Source organism: Mauremys mutica, chromosome 8, assembly GCF_020497125.1.
Source record: "Mauremys mutica isolate MM-2020 ecotype Southern chromosome 8, ASM2049712v1, whole genome shotgun sequence".
NCBI lineage: Eukaryota > Metazoa > Chordata > Testudines > Geoemydidae > Mauremys > Mauremys mutica.
The window spans coordinates 82,816,511-82,835,601 of NC_059079.1; the positions used below are offsets into that span (position 1 = coordinate 82,816,511).

At 42.6% G+C, this 19,091-nt stretch overlaps 1 protein-coding gene across 1 annotated transcript in view; it reads right to left on the reverse strand.

The window, feature by feature from the left end:
* Positions 1–19,091, reverse strand: part of TENM2 (teneurin transmembrane protein 2) — a 966,597-nt gene that overhangs the window by 247,016 nt on the left and 700,490 nt on the right. Inside the window, exon 9 of the mRNA XM_045027903.1 lies at positions 2,882–3,120. Within this exon, the coding sequence (XP_044883838.1) occupies positions 2,882–3,120 (239 nt within the window). The remainder of the gene's footprint in view (positions 1–2,881; positions 3,121–19,091) is intronic.

Sequence of the window (19,091 nt, forward strand, 5' to 3'; positions counted from 1 at the left end):
CTGGTTCTTAATTGTTTCCCCTTTTTCACCAATATTCCTATTTAAACACCTACTTCCTCCTTCTGCTTACTGAACAACTTCATTGTGTTCATCATTCTCCAGTCAGAATAATGGTTAAGCGACCACCAACGCTTCTCTGCCATCTGACCATTTGCTTTATTCATGTGAAGTTATAAACCATTCCTCAGTTCTCCAGGGTCAATGGATTGTCTAATATAAGTTCATAAATAATAAGAAATGACAGATTATAAAGTAATAAACCATCCAGTGAAGCTTTGTTTTATCTTACAGCAGCCTAAATACCAAAGATAAATATATTTAATCATCCATCATTTCCAAGTTACATCCGTGATTAAAATATTGAACTTGCAGTATATGGTTTCCCATTTGTATAATTGCTCACACAGACAGCTATTACATCTTAACTGTCAAGTTCAATAATTAACATGGTTTCAAAAAACTTTTCTTTATATAACAAGCTAAGCCTGTTGCTAATTTGAGGTTTATTACAGGAGATACATAATTATCCCTGTACTACCTATTAGGCTGCATAAAATACTGTAAGTGAAAGTTTTTTACTCATACATAGGGACATTGCCACACCAGATCAGGTGAGTGACCTGTGGGTTGCCATACCCGCCCCCCAACAGCAGCCAGGATAAGAAACTTCAGAACAAGATGCATAAAACGCAATAAATGGATTATGAACCCAGCTGCCCTATATATGGCTGCAGAAAGTGAACCAGGCAGCTATGCTTCTATTTCTTTATACATTCACCTTTTATGGGAGTAACCTCTTCAGAAGGCCTGTGCCCATCCCGTTAATTGTGATTCTACAGGACCAAAAGTTATTCTACAGATAGAGAGACATACTCCTCTTTGGAACTCTGGTCTTCTACAAACCAGTCTGACACATAATCCCTTGCTGCCCACAATCGTGTTCATAGGTTGACAGTGATGGTATTTGCTCATGAGTTTGTTTCACTCATGTCAGTTTTCAAATGAAAGGAAATGTGGATTTCTCTGTTTCTGATGTAGGTCAACCCACCCTGTGGAAGCTAAACCATCCCTTATCAAGGAGTACTTTTGTCTCTGATTGCAAGATAATTTTGCAGAGTACTCTCTCCCCTGCCACCACCCGTCACCCTCCCCACTCCCACACACTTTGCAATGCACAAGACTGGACAAAATGATAGGTATTTTTCAAAACAATCTCCCAGGGAGAGGGACTCACAACATCTTTTTCAAGTGTTTTATTCCCCTGCTCCCAGTGTCTGCAAATTACCCAGTTTGCAGACTACTGCAGAAACATGCCAAGTAAGACAGAAACTGCATAACCATGTGCAACATGCCTGACAAGTGCTGTCTCCTATGGAGGATGATCTTTCTGTTGGACTGAATTGCTAGAATGATGCCATATAGTCAAAGGAAGCTATGGAGTTTGCGCAGATTGCCATAAAAAAGATTGCGTTGCTGAAGGGGGTTGGAAAGCCCAGTAAGTTATGAAATTGTCTTAATGATACTAATGTTTGTAAGATGACAACTGCAGACAATTGCATTAGGGGACAAACCAATTAAAAGTAAAATAAGTAAAATCAGGAGAGCCCCCAAGGAATGTATTCGAAGAACTGGTTAAGACTGCATGAAGGGATATAATATAGGGAGGTCAGCAACCCAGATCATGACACAATGAGAGAAAAGTAAAAGTGAAAAAGACGTTTTATGTATGCTGGTTGTGTCTGAGAAGCACCCATGAATGTGTGGATAACAGGGAAGGAAAAGGACCACCTAGTATTCAGCCACACTCAGCATGGCTAACTGCAACCGCTGGCAACCTGCATATTGACAGGAATTTGTCTTTTCCTTTAAGTGCAATGGGGCTTTAGGCATTGTTTGAATGCCAACTCAGAAAGCCTTCCAGTGCGTACATGTATGTCCTGTATAACACAGTTCTCTCAGAATACGCTCCAGTCAGTTGATAGCACATCACAAAAGCGTCAGCCTCATTTGGAGGAATGGCAAAAGGTGCATACCTGCCTGATAAGGTAGCACCATACATGAAATACTTTAAATCAGAATGTAGCATCCCAGCAATGAAAAGCAAAGAAAGCCTGTTGCCTAAGCCCCCTGATGTTTGACAGCTGACCAGAGCTCTAAGATGATATGTTTCTAAATTTTGGAAAAAAATGTAAAAAGTATTTTTATCTTTTATAAGCAAACAAATTTGTGAAGGGATTATAACAGCCTTACAGTTGTTGAGTTTTGAATTGGCATGACAACAAACTTGGGGTGTACAAATCCCACAATGGGCAACACAAGGTTAATGATGACCCTGCTCTGCCCTTCTGGCAGGAAATGCCAGAATTGGAAGGAGAAACCCAGCTTAGTTGGTGGCAGACCAGTGAGATGAGCAGATCTCCAGTCCTCAGCTCCTAGGGAAAGGCCTAGCTAAAGGCAAGGAATCCTCAGGTGACTGTCACTTGGTGATCCCTCCCTGAAGGAAGGGAGGACCTGTTGTGGATTCACTTATGATGGACACTAGCCTGTGAGCCTACTTGGGGCCCACTGCTTTATAGAGGCCCTCTGAGGGAAGAGAAGTTTTACGCCTGTGGGATATTTCATCACGAAACTTCACTTCACTTGTGTTTACTGACAAACACCAGAAGGGGTGGACTAACCCAGGGCTTGGACTGAGAGCTGAGCCTCTTGATCCTGGACTAATGCGCTGAAACACCCAAACACAGCAGAGCCTTGGTAAGTGCTGAAGTGCAACCCAGGGGATGCCCTGGCATAGGAATCCTGGGGACTCAGCTCAGGAAAATGCAACAGGAAACAGAACTTCTTACTAGCTTGTGTGGGATACAGTGAAAGATGCACTTACCTATGAAGTAGGCCAGCAGGATGGCAAGCAGAACTGCAGCAGCAATAGCTGATAAAGCAGCACATTTCCAGCTACAATACTTGGAGGGCTTTTTCAGCTTGAACGCATTTCTGGAGAAAGTATTTCGAGGCAACAGTCTGGGAGGTGGTGTGTAAACTGTTCCTGAGGTCAAAGGGTATCCAGGGGAAGAGCTACTGAACAGGGGGGTGGTTCCAGAAGATGTCTTAAACAAGAAATGCCTGAAATGCAAGAAAAGAGACACAGTTAAAAAGGTGCAATAATGTAGTTAGAAAGAGTATCTCCTCTCTGCACCTTCCTTCATTATGTCTGGAATCTCCTCGCTGACCTGGTTCACAATGCTGCCATCATCTTGACCTGCAAGTCACTCCTTGCAACAGTACTTCCAGGAAGCCTACAAACACTTGTTCCACCCTATCTGCTTAAAGAAGTGTTAATAAAATGATAACAGAAAATGATAAAATAATCCAAGTACAAATCCTGGAACTAACACGGTGTGTTTTAAGCTTCCTCATTAAATCAATCTACTTTCTGTATCCCATCCTCCATCTACATGTTGTCTACTTCAGCTGTAAGCTATTCGGGGCATAGGACTGGGCCGTAAATTTTAGGCTGTCTTAACTCCACTGACTTCAGTGATGCTACTGCTGATTTACACTGGGATGACAAAATAGAATCAAATCCCCTGTGGTCTCACTGTCTGTAATGTGCCTAGCACACTTTTGGCATTGCATAAAGTCACTGACAAATAAACAGTAAGAATATCATCTATATAAATTCTTTCCATTTTATATAAAAATAAAGACTACATGCAAATAATCAGTGACTCCTACAGAGAAAAGAGGAATAAAAACACAGCTATTTTAAATTCTTCCTCTCCCCTCTACTTTTAATTTAAAAATAAAACAACCCAATTATGATGTTAATGAAAGAGGCCAGCCTGGCAGTTCTGGACACTGAATCCATTCAGTTATTTATGTAACAGGTAGAGAGCATGGGCAACAATTGTGCAACACTATCACAAACTGTCTGACTGCTGTGCCTTGAAAACTACCTCTAGGGGGTCAGAGGATAGTTCAAGCTCTTTTCAGCCCTTGGGCTCCTTGCTGAGTGTGTCAATATAGGTGCTAATTAGTTGCATATGTGGGGGTGCTTCTGGGTCTGGGCATGTATCCACTATAACCTGGAATGAGTTCACCAATTCATTTTGCATAAGCCACTGGATAGTAACATTTCTAAATTTAAAAGCAGTTATTTTTACTTGTACTATCCCTGTCTGCCATAACAAATCCCAACAACTGCAAGAGGAAGGGAGAATGTTATATGAAAAAAATTAAGGACATATGAAAATCTGGGATCATTACCAACTTCTTAATGCCACAGAAGGTTATACTTTAAAGTATAAGATAAATAAAATATAGCTCCACTTTTGCAAGGATGATCTCTTAATTCACTGTGGGTTTAGCTGCAACCTGACATGGTGTTAGTTTAGACCCCAGCCTGACCAATTATGTGCCTTCTGATATCACCTGAGATGGCACCGTCAAGCAGTGGCATCTGTTTTGTCATAATTCTCAGACCTGGAAGAGACATCACTACACATTCCTATTAGCTTGAATTTGATTAAGGCATGCAACTAGATCCAAAATCTACAATACCTGTGTGTTTATTAGTTTAACTAAATCCCTATCTCTCCTAGTAAACATCCTTTCTTCTCTTGCTGGCTTAGATGGCTTTCCTGTGGAACCTACAGTCCAACTAATATTCTGAATTCAACACTGTGCTAGTCTTTGTAATGGTCTTGGCAATGACTGGTAGCAGAGTAGAGCTTGAAAAGCATTCTAAGTCTGTATGAGAGACACCTGCTAGAGTTACAACTACCAAGGAAAGAGAAAGAAAATAACGGGCATGAATTCTGCAAAGTCCTGAGTGCCTCTTGCAATCAAAACGTGTTGAGGGTGCTGAACAATTTGTAAAATTAGGCCCATAGTCTTTCCTAATATTAGGTCTTTTTTCAGATGTAAGAAATAAGCTAATGGTCTGAAGAAACAAACAAGTAGGTCACCATCAAATCACTTATTATGAGCTTTAAAATCAGTATTTAGTCACCTTTTATTATAACAATGATTTCGAAATCTGAAACCAAAATCTGTTCCCCAAGTACATTTTCCCCCATCATCATTCACATGATTTTTTAGAGAACACTGAAGCATTTGTTTCTAAATAAAACCCAATATATAATGGAGTGCCTGGATTTTGCAAATAATCATACGAAAATAAAAGACAGACTGTGCTGGGGCTCTGCCAATTCTGATAGTCTCAATTTAAGACTACATATTAGAATTTTAAGATGGTCCCTGAAAATATTCCTTGCTTATACAGTCTGATGAACATTGAATCAGTTATTCTTGTTCACTGTTTAGTTTTTAAAGAACCCAAAGGATCATCTAGCACGTTACCATTAAATGCAAAATACAGCCCTGATGGAAGTGGACACAATGGCTGTCAATTTCAGAAAGAGGTGCATCCACTCACATCAGTATTAGTATTTACTTATATAATAAAAATCCTTGAAAAGCTCCACAGAAAAAACGACATAATCAGCAGTTGGTTTTGAAACCTTAGTATCTCAGACATTTTCACTTAAAAAAAAAAGTCTCTATCCTGGGCTGTTTGTAAAACAATACCTAAAGAAACAGTATCATTCCAACCAATTATTTAATGGAGAGTGTTCTCTAATTAATCTTCCTGCCAAATGACATTGCCATTCTTTACTGCTTGTAGCTAATATTGCAGGGGTGAGATTGGTTAAGTGTTAGAAACATTATAAACCCTTGTTTTCCACATTTTTATAAGTGGACTATGAAAATGTGCTCATGGCAGAAGCTGTGATTAAAGGGTTTCAGCCCCAACGTGACCTACCCTTTCAAATTAAAAACAAATCTTTCAGACTATATTCCACTTAGAAGGTTGCAAGAAATAACAGGGAATGGTTACAGATGCTTTTTACTGTCATAACAAGACCAACTTTCATTAATTAAAATGAAAATTGCTGTGTGGGGGTGTGTGTGGGGGTGAAATAGGACTGGCTGAGTTACACCACAGCTCTTGAGATATCAGTTTCTCTTGTTTGAGTGACAGGTTGATCACTCATAAGCTCTTCCATTAGCCTCACCCCAAACTCCCCCAAATCCTCATTATACCAGCACCCCTTTCCAGTTTCAAGCCTAAGGGGCTTAAACAAACAGTTTTTCTGTTAGCTTCTTTTTTTATCCCTTGGAGCAAATCTCAGCAGTGTCAAGAAGCAAAAAAGTGCAGTCCTTGTGCTGCCTTGGTCTGAAATGTCAAGGATTTTAACCTATAATCTACACGGTGAGATATAGTATATAAACAAAGTTTGAATATAAATGCATTGTTCAAGTGAAGTTAGGTATAGTGAAACTCTGGCCACAGTGAAGTAGAATGAATAAACATACTGAATGGTTTTGGTGAAAAGTGCTTCCCCGCCCCCCCGCCAAGGCTATTAATCCCTTATAGATTTTTAATACTACATGTGCAGAATGAAACTTTATGAAGGGCATGTAAGAGATTTAGATGAATGCATGGAACTGTGCTATTCCCAAATGTATTCCTGTAGGTAAGGTAAAAATAGACAAGATACTTTTGAAAAAAAACAAAACACCTTTGGATTTTGTCATATTTTACAGGTCCTTTCTATGTCCTTTGAATGCGTAGAGTTTATTGTCTCTAAAGGAGTACTTTTTATAAAGTGGCAGCCAGTAAATGGTACAGTACCACATAAAACTACGGTAATTAGGTTTTCAAAAGTTATAATAAAACATTTAACTAGAGATATGTTAAATAACCACCATGCTATTCTACATAATTGGCACTCTCTTCAGAAAAAGATGAAGACTAGAATAGAAGAGGTAAAGCAGGTCAAGGAGGAGGAGCATTGACAGAGCTGCACAAGAAAATTGGAAAAGGGAGAACTTAATGGTTAATATAATGGCCTTTCACACTCAGAGCTTCCATTTGAGCTCAGGTTGAGCTTTTAAAAGAAATTAATTGACTTGCCCTAGGTCAGTCCCTAAATACTGATGAGCTATAGAGTCAGAAAATCTCTGGGTGGGATCTGACATGCTACAGCACAAACAGTTGTCTGTGGACCAAGGATGAGTGCAGGCCACAATTATTTCTCAGTATTAACTATAGTGTACTCATGGTAAAATTGGAAAGACCTTGCACCATGACTGCCTACAACATGAAATGAAAAAGAAGTCACCTCTTTCACTGCCCAGCCAATTAACTTTAAACAGAGTCCACATGTTTAAGTGTCAAATTGTAATTAAATAGAGAAGAGCACATTTTCCACCCTAATTATCATCACGGATCTTAGCATCAAGACAAGAATTCCACTATGAAAACAATACACATAGGGTTAAGTGGCACAGTAGATTTAATTTACCTTCCACAGATAAAGAATGGGATGAAAATTATGTTTGGGAAACCAGTGAATTGAGTTTGACAGTGTCAGCCCAGTCTATAATAGATTTTTGTCCATATCACAAAACTATTATTATGTGAATCTGCATAGTTGGCATTCTCTGCTCTGGAACAGGCCAAGAGTAGAAAAGCAAGGATACTGCAATTCAGAAATTGAAGTGTGTAGGGAAAGTTATGGGAGTAAATCTCCATACTGCATATATACATTAGGTTAATACTGTTGCCTCCTTAAACAATGCTATCCACCCCTCAAATTCATGAGCATTATAATGTATCAATTCTCTTTCTTCAAACAATGTCTGCTGACAGTGCACAGTAGCACAGGCAGAGTGACACTATTGGAACAGGGGATGCCCCATTAGAAAATGTCACTGAGGCCCAGAGAAAAGTAGCATAGTATATAAATGGAGGTTACTTACCTGTAACTGAAAGTTCTTTGAGATAAGAGGTTCCTATCTGTATTCCAGGTGCTGGTACGCATGCACACCATACACCCACGTCTGGAAATTCTAACAAGCAGTGTTTGTTGGCCCACACATGTGCAGTAGATCTCCTCCTGCTCCCACCCAAGGGCATAAGGGGCTGTGCAGGCCGATGACTCTCCAGTTCCTTCTCTTACCATGAATTTAATAGGATTCGAAGCAGAGGAGATGGGTAGTGGAATGAAGATAGGGACTGGACAATTTGAAGAACTTCTAGTACAGCTAAGTAACCTCCATTTCTTCTTTGAGTGATGGTTCTTATGTGTATTCCACATGTGGGAGATTAACAAGCTGTGGTCAAACAGAAGGCGGATGCAAAGTATTTATATACTAGGTCGCAGAAGTAATAGCTGATTGTGATACTGCTATAGAAGACTGGACCAAAAGTAATGCATTGTGATGGTGTACAAGGAGCTCCAGATAGCTGCTTTACATATCTCTAGTAGAGGCACATCTCTCAAATATGCAGCAGGGGCTGCTTGCACTCTGGTGGAATGAGCCCTCACCCCCTCTGGTGGAGGGGAGAGCAGGATGTGAGCTAGCTGATAACAAAGGATAATACAAACAGAGATCCATTTTGAAAGTTTCTGTGCAGATATAACTTGACCCCTTGATCTCTCTGCTATGGAAACAAGTAAGTTAGGCATCTTTCTAACGACTTTTGTTCTTGGCAGATAAAAGGCCAGTGCCCTTTAGATGTTCAGAGAATACAACTTCCTATCTTCTTCCAAGGTATATGGTTTAGGAAAATATATCAGCAAGTGGGTGGCTTGACTGATATGAAACTCTAACTATAGAGATGATTTTTGGGTGGGGGTGTTCTCTGCTCTGCTCTTTTATTTATGGAAGATAGTATATGGCGTATCCTCCAAGAGTACCCCATGTTCACTGACTCGTCTGAGTGATGTAATGGCAATTAGAAAGGCCACTTTCATAAGCAGATGGGCCATAGAGCATAGAGCATGTGGCTAGAGGATCAAAAGGAGGTCTGCTGAAAGACGATAGAGCACAATTGAATCCCACTGACATACAAACTTCACCAAGGATAGATTGCACCATTCTGGAACATCCAATGCCCATCCAAATACCAGGCTCTGAGCTTCAGTGGTTCTGGATTGGGATGCATGAAAGTGCCTTTTGCTGTCAAGAAGGTCCAGAAACAGGCAGATGTTTAGGGTGGACACAAACACCTAAGAGCTTTAGTAGATCCGTAAACCAGAACTGTCTTAGCCAGTTGGGCACAATAAAGATGGTCCCAGCTCTGTTTTGGTGGATTTTCTGTAGATCCTGTGGTATTAACTGAATGGAAGGGAAGGCATACCTCAGGCGATCCTTTCACAATAGTAGGAAGGCATCTCCCATTGAACCCTTGACAAGGGCTACTCTGGAGCAGTACAGGAGACGTTCCTTGTTCACCTGTCAGGTGGAAAGGTCCCTGGATGGCACTCTCCCTTGGGTGAAGACTTCATCAAGAACTGAATCATGAATCTCCCATCTGTGGTTCATTGAAAAATGTCTACTGAGACTACTAGGGAGTTCCGCACTCCTAAGTAGTAAGTATACTACTGAAAGGGTTACGTGATAGTGGATGAATCAATTCCACAGACTGACTGCCTCTATACAAAGAGGGAAGGATCTTGTTCCCCCTGCTTGTTTATATAGAAGATAGTTGTCATATTGTCCAACATTATTTGGACGTCAGGAAAGGAATCCACACCCAAATTTTCTCTGGGTTTGTCTACCAGAGAAGAGAGTCCATAACCTCGGATGGAACTGTTACTTTGTTGTTGATGTTGCTGCTCTCTGGTAAGTATACAGACAGAAGCCAGGCTTGTAGACAACAAAAATGGATTCTGGCAAATGGCATTATGTGTGTGCATGAGCCATGTAGCTGAGGGGAGAAAAAGAAATTCTGACTGAAGTCTGGGGTCTGATAGTTACCTGGCATATGAGATCACGCATGGCCTGAAACCTCTCAAAAGGTAGATAAGCTCTTGCTGTGGATGAGTCCAATGTCACGTCTATGAAGCTTATGGACCTCGTGGGAGTCAATGAGGATTTCTTGTGTTGATGCAAACACCTAGGGAAGGCAGTAGACTCAACAGGAATCAGGTTGCCTGTTTGACTTCTTCATAGGATCTGCCCGTCAGAAGCCAATCGTTGAGGTACTGCCAAGATGGTGAATCCCTTTCTTCTCATCCGAGCTACGATCAGTGAACAAAAAACTTCTGTAAAGACCCTGGGTGCTGTGGGTGTGTAGCAGGGTGGTTACCCGCTCCTGCCCTCAGGAGTTAAAGCCAGCCTGCAGAGGGCTGGGGCTGTGGAAGGAAAGAGCTGGGTTGATTGGGGGAAGCAGCTACAGCTGGGCTATGCCCCAATCATAGCCCAGCTGGCCCTATGAAGAGGCTGGGAGCCAGGAGCTTGGGAGTCTCTCTCTGTTTGTAGAGGGAGATGGGCCTGGCTGCAGGGAGCTGGACATAAGGTACCTGGGTGAAGCAGGGCTGGGGAAAGGCAGAGGAGAGCTGGGGAGCTCTAGCCTGGAAAGCCCCAGGCTGCGGCCTAGCGTTGGGCTAATAGGTACTGGGGGTTGCAGAGGGCAGCCCAGGGGTAGGCCAAGGCAATAGGTCCAAACCCAACCTTGCCAGTGATGAGTGGGCTGATACTGCAGTCTGCCCCAGGGCGTGGGGCTAGACAATGACTGGCAGTAGCCATATACTGAGGCAAGGTGGGGATAGAGGGTGGGGATTTCCCTGGGATGGGGAGACACAGTTAAAGGGGCACCGGGGTCCTGGGAGGGACACGGGGGCCAGTTGCTGGAAGGCGGATCACCGGCCTGCAGAGGGTGCTCTGGAGCTGGAACTGAGCTAATTCCCAGGAGTCACCAGCAGGAGGCGCCGCAGGGGTGAGTCCGGCCCGTCCACTGGGTGTTACAAAGGGGAGGACTCCGAATTGGTGCCTCTGAATTGGTAATGGTCTTGACCAAAGAGGATCCCAAGTTACCTTCTGTGGGATGGGTAAATGTCTTTGCATCTTTCGTGCTGAGGAAATTATTGATGACAAAAAGAGTATGTAGGAGTTTAGCTTTTGGATGAATATGTTCAGCTGATGTAGGTCAAGAATTGGCCTCCATCCCTTGCTCTTTTGGGGGATCAAGAAGTAAGGCCTGGTCTACACTGGGGGGGGGGGGAGGTCGAACTAAGGTATGCGACTTCAGCTACGTGAATAGCGTAGCTGAAGTCGAACTACCTTAGTTCGACTGACTTACCCGTCCTGACGCCGCGGGATCGAAGTCTGCGGCTCCCCCGTCGACTCCGCCACCGCCGTTCACGGTGGTGGAGTTCCGGAGTCGACGGGAGTGCGTCCGGAGTTCGAACTATCGCGTCTAGATTAGACGCGATAGTTCGAACTCCGAGAAGTCGAACGCCACCCGTCAACCCGGCGGGTAAGTATGGACCTACCCTAAGGGGAATAGAACCCTTCCCCTTGATGATGAGGTGGAAACCTTTCTATTGCTCCCCAGAGGAGAAGCAAGTCCACCTTCCTGGTGGAGAATCTCCTTGTGACAGTGGTCCCTGAACAGGAACTGGAAAGGGGGTTTGTGGGTGGGAGTTGCCAGAATAACTGCTGTGAATAACTTCCAGTACCAATGTATTGGTAGTTAGGTCCCTCCAGTTGCAGGCAAATTGGGTAAGGCAGCTTCCAATATAATCTGAGGAGGGGAATGATGTGTCATCAATAAAGGGACATGGATCTCAACAGTCGCATCAAAATAAAACTCTTTGGCTGAGGGTTAGAGTCAAATGTGGTGGTGGATGTTGCAGAGGCTATGCTCCTGGGCCTATAAAACTTTTGTCTTTTACATGATGGTCCCTGATGACACTGATGATAAAAAGGGCTGAGGAGGTGATCTCCCACTATGCCCTGTTTGTGATGTTTTCTCTTGAAGACAGGGATATAGACAGAGAATCTGTATTCTCATGGAACAGATTGATTGTATCAAAGGGTAGGTCCTGGATGGTACTCCGCACCTTTCTAGGGAAACCTGAGGATTTTAACCATGAGTCTCTCCTCCTAGCAATGGCTGTAGCCATTTCCCTGGAGACAGTATCCACAGCATCCACTGTGGTGTGGAGGAAAGTTCTGGCCACCATGAATTTGCCCTCATGAATTAAAGCCTGGAAGTGGGCTCTATCCTCTTCCAGGAGCTTGTCCTTAAAATCTAGAAACTTGGTACTGATTCTGGCTGTCTAGGGTAGGGCTCCCATGGCCCCCAGTAGTGCCAGTGGGATGGATCAACAAGCAGTTGCTAAGCCAGTCATGTCTTGTCAGAGGCAGAGAGTCTGATCTTCTAGGGCTTCTGTCTGGGGCTGTCTCTTCCTGGTACTATCGAGACTCCTGAGGAGCTTCTGACTCACTGGAAGAAAAGGCGGGAACCTGGCCTACCAACGGAACTGACAGTACCAGTGGCTGGCAGATGGGATGGGAGAACAACTCTGCATCCTTGGAATAGCCTCTTTTTCTGAAGTAACAATGTTCCAGAATAGAGACAGTCCTGCTAGAAGGGGTGAACGAGGACAGGGTCAGCAAAAATGTTCTCCAGAGAGACGTAGGTCTCAGACTACCCTGGGACGTGGGGAGATTGGTGGAGCTGTCTGATCCAGAGCATCCCTGGTCATAGAGAAAATTGTATCCAACAGGGCCACATTGTTATAGACACCATGTCAGCTCTAGATGTGGAAGGGAGCTCCAGAGGCTGTTTATCCTTAGCCATAGCCAACGGAACTGGTGCCAAACTGGGTGGATCCATACCGTTGCACACCACTGTCTCTTGCCAAGAAGATGTACTCAGACCTAAGTCTTTAGTGCCCCCATGAGTACACGCTCCCAACTTTGATGGTGTCAGGAAGGGAGCCTCTCTCTTCATGGCAGTCTTCACTGAAGATGGTTTGTCCCTACGCCTATGAAGGTGCCCCTTACTTTCATGGGAAACCTTGTCTTTAGGCTCAGAAGTCTTAGCCTCCATTCCTGAGCTCATGCTTGGAGGGGTGCCTCCCGTGATGTATTGGGCGGGCCCCTGCCTGGATCTGACTGGGGTCTCATTGCCTTCCCCATCAGGTGTTTCTTAAGTCTCGGTTCCCGACCCTCACAAGTTCTGGGGGGAAAGGAGTGGCATATGTTGCACTTGGCTGAGATGTGAGCCTCACCCAGGCAACAGAGGCAGTGTTGATGTTAATCACTCACAGAAAATGAGCAAGGGCAGAAAACAGTTTTTGAAATCTGGAACCATGGGCATAATCCCAGTGTTCTTGGAGGAGGTAGGGATTCCCTGGGGTGGGAAAAAGGGGAAACAACTACACTATACTATTTACAGAAATGATACAGTATAAAGGAGCCAAGGAAACCAAAGATTCTGACTCAGACCATGTGGCAATAAAACGGACCTGGAGAGGCACTTGCCCATACTGCCCTTATGCCCTCGGTTTAGAGCGTGAAGAGAGCTATGGTGCATTGCAGACCAATGGACACCACTTGCAAAAAAATTCTGGATTCGGTGTGCCTGTGAACCCAAGTGAGGAATACACATAGGTATGTTCACTTGAAGAACTAGGATGCAGTGAGGACTGTGACATGCTGGGTCTCATTAAAGAACATTTTAAAATCTTCTTTATGCATTTCAAATTGGTGGTTGTAATCTCTGAAATTTTCACTGGTCTGAGATCTGGCTGATTGTCTCTCACTCTTCCCATTTATTAGTTAAGATTGGACAGCAGGCTCTTGTTGTCAGGTTCCGGGGCAGAACTGTGCAGGACTTGGCAGCCAAGTTTACACAGCAGAGGATCTTTGCTGCCTGTGGAAGTCTGCTGTTCTGGTGGTGCCTTCATGGCTTGTTGGTTTAGATAAAAAAGTCAGCTTCTTTGGTTTAGATATTGGAACGTTTTAAAAATATGCTTTGTTCTGATTGGTTTATTCAAATAACTTGGTTTCTAATAAAAGCTTGGTGGCAGAAATGGCCACTCCATTAATGAAGTACATAAATACATATATTTCAGAGCAAAAATGTCACCTTGATAAGAAAGGCTAAAAAAAAGCTTGGATCATTGACTCTGGTCCCCAGTGTTTTTCAGGGCTAGACTGTTACATGCAGCAAATACCACATCTTTAGCATTCATAGTGAAGGTGAGGGGCACATCTGTGATTACATGGAAGTAGATCCTGATTTAGGAAAGGATTTTAGATCCTGATGCAGCAGATACTGAGTTTATTATGCAAATCTGTGTATGTGTGGGTAGTGATAGTCACACCAGACTTTCCTTTTCAGAGCTGATCCTCAGAGTAGAAACACTGTGTCTGCTGGCAGCAATGCAACAATGCTTTGTAAGTGGAGATACTTGTAATGGATAAAGATACATAGGAAGTCTACTTAAACATAGACAAGAAACACAACAAATAAACAAATATTAAACTACTCTTTTCATCAAGACAAAGGATCTTCAGAAAACAATCCCTACTCCTATACCTTCTTTATGACAACCTCCCAGGGACAACCCCCAGTATAAATATGGAAAAACACCACTGATTTCAATGGAGTTACTCTGGATTTACATGGGATAAACTGAAAGGAGAATCAGGGTCACGTCAGGTCTGAATCTGATCTCTTTTACACGAATGTAAAGTAGGAGAAAATTCATTGAAATCGATGTAATTACACCAGAGTAAAAACAGTGTGAAAATAATTAGGCTCATAATCCTCAAGTGACATATTCTGCTCTCATTTATACTATTGTATATCCAAAGTAATTTAACAGAGAGCAACTGAGTTATTTCAGATTTATACTGGTGTACTGGCAGCAGGATTTTGTCCCCAAGACTGTACCCACTGTGCCATGAGTTCTGGCTCTTATCACCTTGAAAACATGTATTATGATAACTTTAAAATAATTTATTACTTTTGAGAGCACCTCCACAGGTGCAATATCAAACCTCAACTCAGATCGATGTTCCTGCTAACTGCATCACTATAATAAATACACTGTAGATTAGGAAAGTTGGTCAACCTATAATCACACACAGTCAACTGTGGCTTGGTTCACAAGTGCATGATGCAATGTCACTGCACTCTTCTCATCTGCTCTGCCCTCCTAAGAGGCAGATTGCTAGAAATAATTCAACAAACAGGAACAACTGACAGGGATATAGGATGGAGAAGATACCAAATACTCTGATTTTTGCACTCACCAGTCATTTAGCACTTTAAAACAACAATGCAGCCCTTCCTTTTTGTGGGAAGTTAGTTACAAACAAAACAAAACAAACCCACAAAAGATTTGTTAAAGCAGATTACAACCTGGATCTGTCAATTCCAAAAGTGTCCACTGAAACTGTGATTCTGCTCTGAAAAATGACACTGCAGTGTTCCATGTTTATTTGTATTTCACTGACTACGTATCAGATTAACTCAGTGTAAAGATTTTGTCCATATGCCCCCGCAGAGCTGTGATGTTTGCCACTTCCCCGCAACCTGCTCCTCCTACTGCCCTCCTACACAGGAGCATTCCCTCTCCATGAACCTCATCAGGGCTTTATTCTTCTCAATGAGCCCTACACATGGCCTGTATTGTCCCCATGTGCCTTCTTGGTATGCTCCCAGTACCTGCTATGCTCTTTTACTCCCCAGACACATTCAGCTTTTAAAACTTGAATGTGGTACGGAAGTATGGTGAGGTCCAATGATGTGGGGAGCACTGTAGCTATATGTGAAAGGGGATGGTGTCTTTGGATGGGGTCCTGGGGAACAGTACTGTGGGGAGGTTTGGATGAAACCTCAAGAGAGCAGAGGGCTTTAGGGGAGAATAGGGATTTGTGTGAGACTGGAAGGAGCCATGATGGGTGTATGGGGTTATGGTGGGGGAGAGGGGAATCTGAGCTACCTAAAAGGTGACGGGGAAAGGGGGGGGGGGGCTTGAGTTCAGAAGGGGGCCTTGGGAAGAGAAGTAGAGGGGAGAGGAATTCTACTCTGACGAACCACCTATTTGTTTCCAGTCAGAGAAGAACTGAGCTGGCGGGGGGAAACACAGAAGCATCAGGGAGCCCTTCACAGGTTCCCTGCACAGCTGCAGGATACCCCCCACCTCACCAATCACATCACATAACAGACCACATGTTTCACTTTGAAATGTCAAAAGTGGTCTGTGTGCAGGATGTTATCAGAATAAGTATGCACGAAGTCTGTGGGGATTGCGGTTGTAAATTAGAGGAACAAAAAGAAATGTGAGAAAAATGGTGGGGTTTTTTGGTTTTTTTTAAAACAAGTTTAAGTATTTCTTTAGCAAAAGTATGTTACTATTTATCTATATATAGATAAGATAGATATAAATATCCGTGACACTTAGATACTGCATGCACATAGAGTGACCAGATAGCAAGTGTGAAAAATCAGGATGAGGTAGGGGGTAATTGGCACCTATATAAGAAAAAGCCCCAAATATCAAGACTATACAATCAGGACATCTGGTCACCCCACATGCACAACACAATTTATATAAAACACATACTATAGGTATATACTGAGAGACACATTTGCATTTAAAAAAGGACTAAAATCCCTCCATATAGAAGTTAATTGTCCTATGAAGAATTAGTTTGTCAAAGAGACTAATTCAACCATTAAAGTGTCAGATGGAGGGATTTTAGTCCTATTGTAAATGCAATCCCTCTCTCAGTATATACCTATAATATGTGTTTTATATATATTGTGTTTGAACATGCAGTACCTGTCATTCCTATTATATACCTACACAAACAGGCACCATATGCGTAAACACACACACACAAACACACCACTATCTCCTCTGTACATATAAACCCACGCCACTGACGCAAACAGGACAAAACTTGTGAGAACATGCTATTTCAGTATGTTTCTTGGCCTGCAGCACATAATCAATATGCAAGGAACTGCACGGTTTAGTAGCCAAGAAAATGCCATTACGCAAGGAACCAATCATTTAGAATCAACACATAAATATTGTTATGACACTTAACATCCACTCAAGTAGATTCTGAAGCCTCTCAGCAGCAACCAAGTTTCCAATGAAGCATTATCTAAAACCAGCACACCAGTCCTTGAAAGGCTCACGGTTTCTTAAATGCTGGGTTCCCTAGGCCCCTAAGGCAAAGCTTTTTAAAAATGCAAGTGTTAAGGCAGGTTGTCATGCATGTTGCCTTAAGTACCAGAATAACCTGTCACTGCCATCTTGAAACTCTTAACAAAGACACAGTTGGACACACAGAAGCACAGTAATTGAAAGCTGCCTGACAGCAAGGTAGTATGTTAGACTGAAAGGCAGGTGCCAGCCTTTAGGGCACCTTATTCTGTCACAGCATTAAACAGAACATAAAAGGGGCTATGTGCAGGAGGCTTCAGTTAAAAGTAACTAAAGCAGGTAGAGAAAAAGAAAACATCAGTACAGTACAATGGCTGCATTATCATCATATTGTTTAATGAGTGGCAACACTTTTTCAGAGGATAAAGTTCACATTCTAAAGCAAAACAAGTCATTGGGTACAGGGAGGGAGAGGTGAGCTTGAAGTTTACACAGAGTACCAGTGCCATGTCTGCAGCTGGACGTGTCTTCATCTAGTCAAAAAGACACCAATAGCTTGATTCTACCCTAAGAAAGGCAAGAGTGAATTGCCACATATTGCAGCTTGTAAAATCTGCAACGGCACTGATTTGACACAGTATATGACAAAGTGCTTTAATACACAGGCCCTTGTTAAAAATAAAAATAATCAGTGAGAATAACTTCAGATGTGAACATGCCACAAGAAAATTGGCTAGTAACGTGCATGTGTACTTGCACTAGATAGAATCAGAACTGCTCCACTGTGTGTCATAGAACCAATACCTCCAATAGCTACAGGCAGTTCTCCTTTAGCTGAAATTATAGTAGCCTGTCCCTTTGACAAGGAAAGATTTGGTTTTATCTGCTGCAAAGTTCCAAGTGGCCATAGTGTGCAGACATGCACAACTGTTCACGTCCCTTTTACTCAGATTCTTCCTTGAATTACAAAACATCTCAACAATAGAGCTATCCACATAAAATAACCTTACAATCAGAGACTATATTTAAATGTTACAAGGATAAAAGCCTAAATCAGGCCAATTAATCAAGGATGAAAAACAACAATATTTTAATAACAAATCTTAAACATGCTCGCTTCTTGCCCCAAAGTGGATTCCACCGTTGGTTTTTCATGTCCCAATCTTTACGAACTAGAATGAGAACAAAGGCTGAATGCAGAAATCTTGCCTTCTAACAGCTAGAACATCTCTATCATTATTTGGAACTTCTCTCTTAAAGGGGTGCTTTTGCCAGTGTGCCCCCTTCTCCCTTTTCTGGTAATCAAAGAGTCTACATTCATTAGATTAACCTAGAACTACTTTAGTCTGCTAAACTGACCTTTCTAAAATGTTTCTGCACTTTGCCCAAGTATTTGTACCAAAGGCCTATAAACTGCTTGAAGATGCTTTTGGGCAAAGCGCATACTAACCTCAGGTTCTCTAACATGCTTCATTCATTTATTTATTAACTTATTTAGATAGGCCCAGAAGGCACATGGCAGCTGCCTAGGTGCACAAGAAGTCTACCCAGCTTCCATCTGGCAATGAGGTGACTGAAGGATCTGCTCCCTGACCACAGGCTATCAAAGAGGAAAAGAGTGTAATACACCCATTGCCTCACCCCCATCCCAAACCAGCCAGACATTCAAGAGGAAATGTACCGTACCCTATGAATGGGCATAGTAGCAGCTGCTCTCTCTGTGTGTGCTCAGACCTCACTCAGACATAATCCCTCCTGGAAATGTCTGTAGGTAGTGCAGGTGCACACTGCCTTTAGTATGGAGCACCATGGAATGAGCACCATGGAAACACCTTGAGCCCTTCTTAATTATATTATTTAACTCAAGGTGTTTCCATGGTGCTCATTGTCTTCATATCTGTCTGTCCTCCTGAAAACACACATGCTTCATGCTCATAGAGGTTCCTACAGATTTGTTTCCATCAGCAATGGCACCTATGGGCATATTGCTTACAGTAATACCAGCACAAATATACCTGCCTTCTGTTATTTTGACATTCACTTAGGGCTCTGATTCTTCATGGCCTGGGTAATCATTTATCTCTGTCCCAAAGGAGTGCA